Source organism: Pseudophryne corroboree, chromosome 5 (genome assembly GCF_028390025.1).
Source record: "Pseudophryne corroboree isolate aPseCor3 chromosome 5, aPseCor3.hap2, whole genome shotgun sequence".
Classification (NCBI taxonomy): Eukaryota; Metazoa; Chordata; class Amphibia; order Anura; family Myobatrachidae; genus Pseudophryne; species Pseudophryne corroboree.
Genome location: NC_086448.1, coordinates 165,262,537 through 165,275,161, shown reverse-complemented (window position 1 = coordinate 165,275,161; position 12,625 = coordinate 165,262,537). Strand labels below are relative to the sequence as shown.

The window sequence follows — 12,625 nt, the reverse complement described above, 5'->3', positions numbered from 1 at the left end:
CACCAATTGTATATGTAATGTTGTGGTCCAACGCAGCAACAAATATTTACTTAAAAGGTGGTACAACAGAAATACAATAACACAAGAGAAAAGCTACAACCAATGGATACATACGTTTGTTCGTCTGCGCAACCCGGATCCGGTCCTCAGTCAATCCGGAAAGATGACCTTCAGAGAATGAGTGTGAGACCGGCCAGGAGGCTTGGCTTTTATATAATAGTCCAAAGCATGAAACAAAGAAAACTGTAATCTCTCCATTTATAGGTCAAAGGGCTGGTCATTTACAGTACATGAGGGGTCATAGGTCGGTTTGAATAGGTGGGCGATGACTGGTCCAGGAGCACTTGCAGATGTCCTCCACTGGGTTCCCGCCGAATATGAAGAGTACAGTGAATACAGTGTAATATTCATAGGTGTGCGCAGGGGGGGGGTGCCTGGTGCGCACAGGCACCCCCTAATGTCCGGCACCCCGGTCTCACATGCCTGATGCAGCGATAGCCGAGCAGGCTGCTTACTGGGGCAGATGTATTAACCTGGAGAAGGCATAAGGAAGTGATAAACCAGTGATGTGTGCAAGGTGATAAAGGCACCAGCCAATCAGATCCTAACTGCTAATTTAAATATGGGAGCTGATTGGCTGGTGTGTTTATCAGCTTGCACATATCACTGGTTTATCACTTCCTTATGCCTTCTCCAGGTTAATACATCTGCCCCACTGTTCCCTCTGCGCTGCACCCTGTACCCTGTCAGGACTGCATTACTGACCGGACGTCTGGGTTAATCAAGGGTGCCACTGACACCGACTTTCAAATTCCCAGCTCCACCTCCATGTACAAAAACAGTGCGATGTGACGTGATTACGTCATGGTGCTTGCACGCCCACCCATCACACCCGCCACACGCTCACCTCGCTCCTTCTATGCTATGCCAACGCCAGCCACTGATGAGGAGAAGCATGCAGCCAGCGTTCCTCTTAGGAAGACAAATTCAATACTGGCAGACGGCCGGCAGCAGCATGGACACGTCACTTGTTTTTCCAGCAGCGTCAGTACTAGTCTGTGACTGTCAGTGTCAGTTTAGTTACTGACTTGTAAGTAAGCTGCTGCAGCTTGCAGGGGAAAGAGAGGGAGAGCCAGACCAGGCTGAGGAGGAGCAGTGTAAATGCAGTGAGTGCCATCAGGGGTGTTTGTTTGGAGCACACCACAACATCTGACAATGCATCTGCTTTATTAGGATTGGTACAAAGGTGGATATTTTATATGCGTTTACCATCAATAGATGGTACTAGACACGCCAAAAAGGCGATGCTAGACACACCCCTCCGACGGTGCACCCCCTAATAAAATGTGCTGCGCACGCCAGTGGTAATATTAATATTGTACTCCTGCGCATATCTATGCGCAGGAGCATGCTACATTCTGCAAACTGCCATCGGAATATTGCCCTTGAAATACTGTACAGCTGGATACCAAACACCACGTCCTAACCTAATTCTGTCCCTTCATATCCTGTAAAGTTGAATCCCTCTTCAGTTATACCTCTGAAGCAAATGTAACTTGCTGGTGTGGTGCGTGTTGGCTATGTGTAAATTATGCATTATGTGAATTAAATATCAGATATGTCTTTGTGACTTTTCCATGCGAATGCGTATGCCACCGTATTTACTCACACCATGCGTTAATACGCAGGGCTTCGTGAGCCAATATACGTAACGTGCGAGTATGCTCACGCACGGCAGACCAAGCACACGCACGGAGGCCACTCTGTGTGGTGTTTTCACGTGGTGTGTGTGGGTCTAATATATTCGACTTCGACAATTTATAAAGCATTACTCATATATCCATATAAAAGGGATCAACTTGTATTGTATAATCCTACTTGAGAGAACTTTTTTTTCTTAATTCATTTTCTGTGATTCCTCTAATTGCGTAGAAATAATCATGGGGAAAATTAATTAAATGTCATTTTCTCCCCCTATTTAATGCTTATAAAACATATTTGTTCCAGAAATTAACAGAACGAAAAGAAAAAAAAAATATGCATATGTAAACTGAGACAAACTTAAGTCATATTACCATGCAATAATCATCCAGTCATAAAGATGTTTAATAAATGCATGTTCCTTTTTTTTTTGTCTTCACAGATTTGTATACCCCATGGCAGGACCTAGTCCTGTACCCAATCATGAGCGCTTTTTAGGTCCTCCATTACAAATGCAAGTTACAGGAATTCCGCAGCAGATGAGAAGAGAGATGTCCATTGAACTGACTAGGCCGTTAAATAACTCGCAAGTCAACAACTCAGCTGGTCTTCCTCCACACTTCCCTCACCAGGGAATGCAAGTTCAGCAGCATAATATATCGGGGCAAGCGTATATTGAACTCCGTCACAGGCCTCCCGATGGTAGACCAAGAATTCTCTTTAGACCACCTCATAATCTAATGGAACATGCTGTCCAAATTCAGAGGCATGTAGGCTATTTCCCTAGACCAGAATTTCAGGGCCCGAGGATAATGGATGGAGTACATGTTCACCATTCAGGTTTATCTAATCAAATGCAAGTGCCCCCAGGTTTTGAACACTTCATGTCTTCACAGCATCAATCTGTTATGAGGCGTGGAGTTGATCACTCTGCAGAGAATGAGAACTATTTACATCCCTCTTTATCCACTGCTAACTCGCACAAGGATACAAATCTGCCAACAGGGAATCTAGTGGCGAGTGGGTTGGAAGATAAACTTGATCCCGATGATCCTTCTGAAAAAGATCTTGATGTGAAAGATCTGGATGGTGTTGAGGTTAAGGATTTAGATGATGATGACCTTGAAAATATAAATCTGGATCCAGACGATGCGAAGGAGGATGAGCTTGATGGTCTGGATACTCTGGAAACAAATGATCCTCAGCTTGATGACCTGTTAAGGTCAGGGAAATTTGATATTATTGCTTATACAGATCCAGAGCTCGATCTTGGAGATAAGAAGGATATGTTTAATGAGGACTTGGATCTGGGTGTGCCTATCGATGACAAGTTGGAAATTCCATGCAAGGCTGAAGCTGTGAAAGGAAATGAAGAAACAGACAACATTTCGTCCTCACCGGGACCTGTTTCTGCACAGGCAATCGCTGGTAGTAGCGGGGAAATAAAAACTGAAGTTTTATCACCTAATGATAAAGCATCATCTGATATAAAATCTGAACAGAGTAACAGTGCTACAGGGACTGATCAGCATAAAGAGGATATGGCTCCACTGGCATCTTGTAACAGTGGTGAGTCAGAGAAAGTAGGTAAAGAAAGCCCTCAGAATAGTGATTTGCCTAATGACCTATTGGAGCTACCACCCCAAGATCCCGAAACTTCCTGTGGCATACCAGAACCCACACCTGTGCTTACCAGTTCATTAACCACTGAGAATTCTGAAGGTGAAAAAACAGGTTCTCCTACAGGAATTACATCCCCTCAGCCGAACACATTGCAGGACATTCCTCAAAATGTAGTAACACCTCCTAGTCAAGTAATGGAACATCCTTTGAATACCGGTATGGTTCCAAGACTTAACCATGGTTTCACACCGGGATCACCATCAGATTCTGGTTTTCAAAGTGGCCATAATTTTGTTCCTGACGATACATTAAATCAAGCCATGCCTTGTTCTAGTACTGTTGCTCAGCAGGTAATGATTCAGCAAAACCGGGTAAAAACTCTCCTTTTGCAAGAACAGCCGTTATTATTGCAGGATCTTTTAGATCAAGAAAGAAAGGAACAGCAGCAGCAGAGACAGATGCAAGCAATGATCCGCCAACGTTCTGAACCATTTTTTCCTAACGTTGGTATGTATGCTTTATTTTTTTAATGTCTCTTGTCTGTGTGGCTGCAAACTGTCCTTAACATCTTGTATTGGTGCACTCTTAATGCTTGTCTTTCCCTGATAACAACATGCTTGCCCACAAGCTATCTGCACATTTTTGCAGCAGTCATATAACATTAATGACAGTCTCCCATAGTTTATTGGAGTAGTTATCTGGGAAAAGCTGGGAGAGACGTCAATTTTTCTAACTAGAGTGCTCTAATTTGCATGTCCTCTTTTGTGACCATTTCCCTGTTGTTGTGAAACCACAAGTCCCAGAATGCCCTGCTATTTATAGTTTTGCTATTTGGGAATGTGGCAGGGCCTGCTTGGATGTGTAGTTTCACAACAGCTGGAGAGCCACAGGTTGGCATGCCTGTCATACAGCATTATGATCCACCTCTAACCTTGTTCTTTTTTCTGTTAAAGAGAGCGTTAATAACCAGAATTACTGAAGGGTTTTTAACAAAATGCATAAAGTAAACTCTCTGCAAAAACATTGGGTAAAAGCAAATTAAGGAGTAGATGGGAAAAGAGGATGGATGACTAGCAGTAGTGGCTACTTCATATCAACAAGCAGACCACGTCTGATAAAGTAACAGAAGCCGTGTCCAGGCGAAGAATTGTATTTCTCTAACGTCCTAGTGGATGCTGGGGACTCCGAAAGGACCATGGGGAATAGCGGCTCCGCAGGAGACTGGGCACAAAAGTAAAAAGCTTTAGGACTACCTGGTGTGCACTGGCTCCTCCCCCTATGACCCTCCTCCAAGCCTCAGTTAGATTTTTGTGCCCGAACGAGACGGGTGCAGGCTAAGGGGCTCTCCTGAGCTGCTTAGTGTAAAAGTTTAAAGTAGGTTTTTTATTTTCAGTGAGACCTGCTGGCAACAGGCTCACTGCACCGAGGGACTAAGGGGAGAAGAAGCGAACTCACCTGCGTGCAGAGTGGATTGGGCTTCTTAGGCTACTGGACATTAGCTCCAGAGGGACGATCACAGGCCCAGCCATGGATGGGTCCCGGAGCCGCGCCGCCGGCCCCCTTACAGAGCCAGAAGAGTGAAGAGGTCCGGAAAATCGGCGGCAGAAGACGTCCTGTCTTCAATAAGGTAGCGCACAGCACCGCAGCTGTGCGCCATTGCTCTCAGCACACTTCACACTCCGGTCACTGAGGGTGCAGGGCGCTGGGGGGGGGGGGCCCTGAGACGCAATAAAAAACCTTTTTTTGGCAAAAAATACATCACATATAGCTCCTGGGCTATATGGATGCATTTAACCCCTGCCAATTTTTCCATTAAAAAGCGGGAGAAAGGCTACCGTGAAGGGGGCGGAGCCTATCTCCTCAGCACACTGGCGCCATTTTTCCTCACAGCTCCGTTGGAGGAAGGCTCCCTGACTCTCCCCTGCAGTCCTGCACTACAGAAACAGGGTAAAACAAGAGAGGGGGGGCACTAAATTGGCATATTAATATATACAGCAGCTATATTAGGGAAAAACACTTATATAAGGTTATCCCTGTATATATATAGCGCTCTGGTGTGTGCTGGCAAACTCTCCCTCTGTCTCCCCAAAGGGCTAGTGGGGTCCTGTCCTCTATCAGAGCATTCCCTGTGTGTGTGTGCTGTGTGTCGGTACGCTGTGTCGACATGTATGAGGAGGAAAATGGTGTGGAGGCGGAGCAATTGCCTGTGTTAGTGATGTCACCGCCTAGGGAGTCGACACCTGACTGGATGGTCTTATGGAAAGAATTACGTGATAGTGTCGGCACTTTACAAAAGACTGTTGACGACATGAGACAGCCGGCAAATCAGTTAATACCTGTACAGGCGTCTCAAACACCGTCAGGGGCTATAAAACGCCCGTTACCTCAGGTCGATACAGACACGGACACTGACTCCAGTGTCGACGGTGAGGAAACAAACGTATCTTCCAGTAGGGCCACACGTTACATGATCACGGCAATGAAGGAGGTTTTGAACATTTCTGATACTACAAGTACCACAAAAAAGGGTATTATGTGGGGTGTGAAAAAACTACCCGTAGTTTTTCCTGAATCAGATGAATTAAATGAGGTGTGTGATGAAGCGTGGGTTTCCCCCGATAAAAAAAAAAAAAAAATTATTGGCATTATACCCTTTCCCGCCAGAGGTTAGGGCGCGTTGGGAAACACCCCCTAGAGTGGATAAGGCGCTCACACGCTTATCAAAACAAGTGGCGTTACCGTCTCCTGATACGGCCGCCCTCAAGGAACCAGCTGATAGGAAGCTGGAAAATATCCTAAAAAGTATATACACACATACTGGTGGTATACTGCGACCAGCAATCGCCTCAGCCTGGATGTGCAGTGCTGGGGTGGCTTGGTCGGATTCCCTGACTGAAAATATTGATACCCTGGACAGGGACAATATATTATTGACTATAGAGCATTTAAAGGATGCATTTCTATATATGCGTGATGCACAGAGGGATATTTGCACTCTGGCATCAAGAGTAAGTGCGATGTCCATTTCTGCCAGAAGAGGGTTATGGACGCGACAGTGGTCAGGTGATGCGGATTCCAAACGGCATATGGAAGTATTGCCGTATAAAGGGGAGGAGTTATTTGGGGTCGGTCTATCGGACCTGGTGGCCACGGCAACGGCTGGGAAATCCACCTTTTTACCCCAAGTCACCTCACAGCAGAAAAAGATACCGTCTTTTCAGGCTCAGTCCTTTCGTCCCCATAAGGGCAAGCGGGCAAAAGGCCACTCATATCTGCCCCGGGGCAGAGGAAGGGGAAAAAGACGACTGCAGCAGACAGCCTCTTCCCACGAACAGAAGCCCTCCCCCGCTTCTGCCAAGTCCTCAGCATGACGCTGGGGCCTTACAAGCGGACTCAGGCAAGACGGTGGGGGCCCGTCTCAAGAATTTCAGCGCGCAGTGGGCTCACTCGCAAGTGGACCCCTGGATCCTGCAGGTAGTATCTCAGGGGTACAAATTGGAATTCGAGACGTCTCCCCCTCACCGGTTCCTGAAGTCTGCTTTACCAACGTCTACCCCCGACAGGGAGGTGGTATTGGAAGCCATTCACAAGCTGTATTCCCAGCAAGTGATAATCAAGGTACCCCTCCTACAACAGGGAAAGGGGTATTATTCCACGCTGTTTGTGGTACCGAAGCCGGACGGCTCGGTGAGACCCATTTTAAATCTGAAATCCTTGAACACTTACATAAAAAGGTTCAAGTTCAAGATGGAGTCACTCAGAGCAGTGATAGCGAACCTGGAAGCAGGGGACTATATGGTGTCTCTGGACATCAAGGATGCTTAACTCCATGTCCCAATTTGCCCTTCTCACCAAGGGTACCTCAGGTTTGTGGTACAGAACTGTCACTATCAGTTTCAGACGCTGCCGTTTGGATTGTCCACGGCACCCCGGGTCTTTACCAAGGTAATGGCCGAAATGATGATTCTTCTTCGAAGAAAAGGCGTCTTAATTATCCCTTACTTGGACGATCTCCTGATAAGGGCAAGGTCCAGAGAACAGTTAGAGGTCGGAGTAGCACTATCTCAAGTAGTACTACGACAGCACGGATGGATTCTAAATATTCCAAAATCGCAGCTGATTCCGACGACACGTCTGCTGTTCCTAGGAATGATTCTGGACACAGTACAGAAAAAGGTGTTTCTCCCGGAAGAGAAAGCCAGGGAGTTATCCGACCTAGTCAGGAACCTCCTAAGACCAGGCCAAGTGTCAGTACATCAATGCACAAGGGTCCTGGGAAAGATGGTGGCTTCTTACGAAGCGATTCCATTCGGCAGATTCCACGCAAGAACTTTTCAGTGGGATCTGCTGGACAAATGGTCCGGATCGCATCTTCAAATGCATCAGCGGATAACCCTGTCTCCAAGGACAAGGGTGTCTCTCCTGTGGTGGTTACAGAGTGCTCATCTCCTAGAGGGCCGCAGATTCGGCATTCAGGATTGGGTCCTGGTGACCACGGATGCCAGCCTGAGGGGCTGGGGAGCAGTCACACAGGGAAGAAATTTCCAGGGCTTGTGGTCAAGCATGGAAACGTCACTTCACATAAATATCCTGGAACTCAGGGCCATTTACAATGCCCTAAGTCAGGCAAGACCTCTGCTTCAGGGTCAGCCGGTGTTGATCCAGTCGGACAACATCACGGCAGTCGCCCACGTAAACAGACAGGGCGGCACAAGAAGCAGGAGGGCAATGACGGAAGTGGCAAGGATTCTTCGCTGGGCGGAAAATCATGTGATAGCACTGTCAGCAGTGTTCATTCCGGGAGTGGACTTCCTCAGCAGACACGATCTTCACCCGGGGGAGTAGGGACTTCACCCAGAAGTCTTCCACATGATTGTGAACCGTTGGGAAAAACCAAAGGTGGACATGATGGCGTCCCGCCTCAACAAAAAACTGGACAGATATTGCGCCAGGTCAAGGGACCCTCAGGCAATAGCTGTGGACGCTCTGGTAACACCGTGGGTGTACCAGTCAGTGTATGTGTTCCCTCCTCTTCCTCTCATACCAAAAGTACTGAGAATCATAAGAAGGAGAGGAGTAAAGACTATACTCGTGGCTCCGGATTGGCCAAGAAGGACTTGGTACCCGGAAATTCAAGAGATGCTCACGGAAGACCCGTGGCCTCTACCTCTAAGAAAGGACCTGCTCCAGCAGGGACCATGTCTGTTCCAAGACTTACCGCGGCTGCGTTTGACGGCATGGCGGTTGAACGCCGGATCCTGAAGGAAAAAGGCATTCCGGATGAAGTCATCCCTACCCTGATCAAAGCCAGGAAGGATGTGACCGTACAACATTATCACCCTATTTGGCGAAAATATGTTGCGTGGTGCGAGGCCAGGAAGGCCCCTACAGAGGAATTTCAACTGGGTCGATTCCTGCATTTCCTGCAAACAGGACTGTCTATGGGCCTAAAATTAGGGTCCATTAAGGTTCAAATTTAGGCCCTGTCAATATTCTTCCAAAAAGAACTAGCTTCTGTTCCTGAAGTTCAGACGTTTGTCAAGGGAGTACTGCATATACAGCCTCCTTTTGTGCCTCCAGTGGCACCTTGGGATCTCAATGTAGTTTTGGGGTTCCTAAAATCACATTGGTTTGAACCACTCACCACTGTGGACTTAAAATATCTCACATGGAAAGTGGTAATGCTGTTAGCCCTGGTTTCAGCCAGGCGTGTTTCAGAATTGGCGGCTTTATCCTATAAAAGCCCTTACCTAATTTTTCATACGGACAGGGCAGAATTGAGGACTCGTCCTCAATTTCTCCCTAAGGTGGTTTCAGCATTTCACTTAAACCAGCCTATTGTGGTGCCTGCGGCTACTAGGGACTTGGAGGATTCCAAGTTACTGGACGTAGTCAGGGCCCTGAAAATATATGTTTCCAGGACGGCTGGAGTCAGAAAATCTGACTCGCTGTTTATCCTGTATGCACCCAACAAGCTGGGTGCTCCTGCTTCTAAGCAGACTATTGCTCGTTGGATTTGTAGTACAATTCAGCTTGCACATTCTGTGGCAGGCCTGCCACAGCCAAAATCTGTAAAAGCCCATTCCACAAGGAAAGTGGGCTCATCTTGGGCGGCTGCCCGAGGGGTCTCGGCTTTACAACTTTGCCGAGCAGCTACTTGGTCAGGGGCAAACACGTTTGCTAAATTCTACAAATTTGATACCCTGGCTGAGGAGGACCTGGAGTTCTCTCATTCGGTGCTGCAGAGTCATCCGCACTCTCCCGCCCGTTTGGGAGCTTTGGTATAATCCCCATGGTCCTTTCGGAGTCCCCAGCATCCACTAGGACGTTAGAGAAAATAAGAATTTACTTACCGATAATTCTATTTCTCATAGTCCGTAGTGGATGCTGGGCGCCCATCCCAAGTGCGGATTGTCTGCATTACTTGTACATAGTTATTGTTACAAAAATCGGGTTATTGTTGTTGTGAGCCATCTTTTCAGAGGCTCCTTCAGTTATCATGCTGTTAACTGGGTTCAGATCACAAGTTGTACGGTGTGATTGGTGTGGCTGGTAAGAGTCTTACCCGGGATTCAAAATCCTTCCTTATTGTGTACGCTCGTCCGGGCACAGTATCCTAACTGAGGCTTGGAGGAGGGTCATAGGGGGAGGAGCCAGTGCACACCAGGTAGTCCTAAAGCTTTTTACTTTTGTGCCCAGTTTCCTGCGGAGCTGCTATTCCCCATGGTCCTTTCGGTGTCCCCAGCATCCACTACGGACTATGAGAAATAGAATTATCGGTAAGTAAATTCTTATTTTTACCAGTTTCCAGTGAAGATTAGAGGAGGGGCGAGGGTATATGTATCAAATTTTCTGAAGAGCACAGGTGGACATGTTGCCCATGAATGATAAATTTGAATGAAAGCGTTAATGTATGCTCTATTGGCAAATATACATTTTTATTCTTTATTCTGATACCTTCTATTCATACTTCAGATTTTGATGCAATTGCTGATCCCATAATGAAAGCAAAAATGGTGGCTCTGAAAGGAATTAATAAAGTCATGGTAAACAACATGGGGATGTCGCCAATGGTCATGAACCGGTAATTATCATCTGATTAGTATGCATGATTTTGATGACTCAAGGAAAACCTGACCCACCAGGAACAGGAAAGTTAACTACAATTATAGAGGATTTTGCCCACTGGCAAAAAGCAGTGCAGGGGAATGAGTGTATTTACTGAAACTTTTTGTTTGGTTGTCTTTTGGTGTGTGTTTTTGCGGGGGGAAGGGGGGGCGGGGTAGGGTAGGGAGGCTTAATATCACTGTATCTCCCTCTGTTGGTCTGGTCAGTGGATCATTTGGAGAAATGTTAGGATAATTATTTTAGAAATCTTAGTACTTTGTGTTGCCAAGTGATGGGCAACCAGATAGTTTAAGGTCCTTCATATCTTCAAAAGGGCTATACACTACATTTTAATCTCCATAATAAGCTAAAGCAGTAAGTGTAATAAAAGACACCACATGGCCTTAAAATAGTCTCCATTTGCTGCTCAAACCTGACACTATCACCAAAACTCCGCTACGACAACTCGGAATTCCTGCACACTCTAAGCATCACCATGTGCCATTTATCACACCATTTTCTCTAACGTCCTAGTGGATGCTGGGGACTCCGTAAGGACCATGGGGAATAGACGGGCTCCGCAGGAGACTGGGCACTCTAAAGAAAGATTAAGTACTATCTGGTGTGCACTGGCTCCTCCCTCTATGCCCCTCCTCCAGACCTCAGTTATAATATGTGCCCGGCCAGAGCTGGGTGCTCCTAGTGGGCTCTCCTGAGCTTGCTAGAAAAGAAAGTATTTTGTCAGGTTTTTTATTTTCAGAGAGCTTCTGCTGGCAACAGACTCTCTGCTACTTGGGACTGAGGGGAGAGAAGCAAACCTACTCACTGCAGCTAAGTTGCGCTTCTTAGGCTACTGGACACCATTAGCTCCAGAGGGATCGAACACAGGTACCTAACCTTGATCGTCCGTTCCCGGAGCCGCGCCGCCGTCCCCCTCGCAGAGCCAGAAGCAGCAGAAGCAAGAAGACATCAAAATCGGCGGCAGATGACTCCTGTCTTCACTTAAGGTAGCGCACAGCACTGCAGCTGTGCGCCATTGCTCCCGCAGCACACCCACACACTCCGGTCACTGTAGGGTGCAGGGCGCAGGGGGGGGCGCCCTGGGCAGCAATTAAGATACCTGATGGCAAAAGTATACATATATACAGTCAGGCACTGTATATATGTGCGAGCCCCCGCCATTTTTACACATGAGAAGCGGGACAGAAGCCCGCCGCTGAGGGGGCGGGGCCTTCTTCCTCAGCACACCAGCGCCATTTTCTCTTACAGCTCCGCTGGAAGGACGCTCCCCAAGCTCTCCCCTGCAGTATACAGGTGCAATAGAGGGTAAAAAAGAGAGGGGGGGCACATAAATTTAGGCGCAGAGATATATATATATATATATATTTCTCCTTCATCCACTAGGGGCCACTGGAGCGTAGTTACAATGGGGAATAGTAGGCAGTAATTGGGAGCTGGCACTTTAAAAAACTCTAACCCTGTGGCTAGTTCCTCCCCTACTATCTCCCCTCCAAGGGAGCTGGTTCACTTGGGTTTAGCTGAAGAAATTTTTTCTTTTTTCTTTATTATTTTATTTTTTCTTTACACACACGCACAGACTGGCAGCTCTGCCACTGCCAGTCTGCACCGTGGGAGCTGCCGGCGGGGTCCCATCGCAGCTGCGTGCGGCTCGGGATGGGCCCCGGCTGAGGGAGACACTGAGCTCTCCTGAGTTGGCGGACACCGCTGCGTGCGGCGCGTGTCGGGACCACTCCATCCAGCAGAAGATTCCGGCAGCACGGCAGCGGTGAGTATCTGCGGCCGGACACCGCTGCGTGCGGCGTGTGTCGGGGCCACCCTCCACCACTGAAAGGTGAGTGTCTGTATTTCCCCCACTTCCCCCCAGAGTATTGGGATGAAGGGGTGACGGGGGTTTTGAAGAATAAATTTTATTATTGGTGACTACAGGGGGACAGTGACAGAACACCCCTCCAGCACCCAAACAACCCCCCCAATTCTCCCTCCCCTCGGATTATTAATTATTAATCATTTTTATTTATTTCAAAAAAAATAAAAGTAACAGCGCAGTGCCGCGCTCCCGCCCGCCAGCCGCCCGCCCTCCTCCCTGCTCGGATCCCCGCCAGCGCGGCTCACAGAGCCGCTACAGGGATCCGGCATAAGACACAGCAGTTTTGAATTTGGCGCCGTCGAGGAG

At 47.6% G+C, this 12,625-nt stretch overlaps 1 protein-coding gene across 9 annotated transcripts in view; it reads left to right on the top strand.

Moving 5' to 3' along the window:
* The window catches only part of KMT2C (lysine methyltransferase 2C), a 573,154-nt gene that overhangs the window by 445,783 nt on the left and 114,746 nt on the right, over positions 1–12,625 (top strand). For all 9 annotated transcript variants that reach the window (XM_063921867.1, XM_063921863.1, XM_063921864.1 and 6 more), the window contains 2 exons: positions 2,144–3,831; positions 10,300–10,408. In XM_063921867.1, coding sequence (XP_063777937.1) covers positions 2,144–3,831; positions 10,300–10,408 — 1,797 coding nt within the window. The remainder of the gene's footprint in view (positions 1–2,143; positions 3,832–10,299; positions 10,409–12,625) is intronic.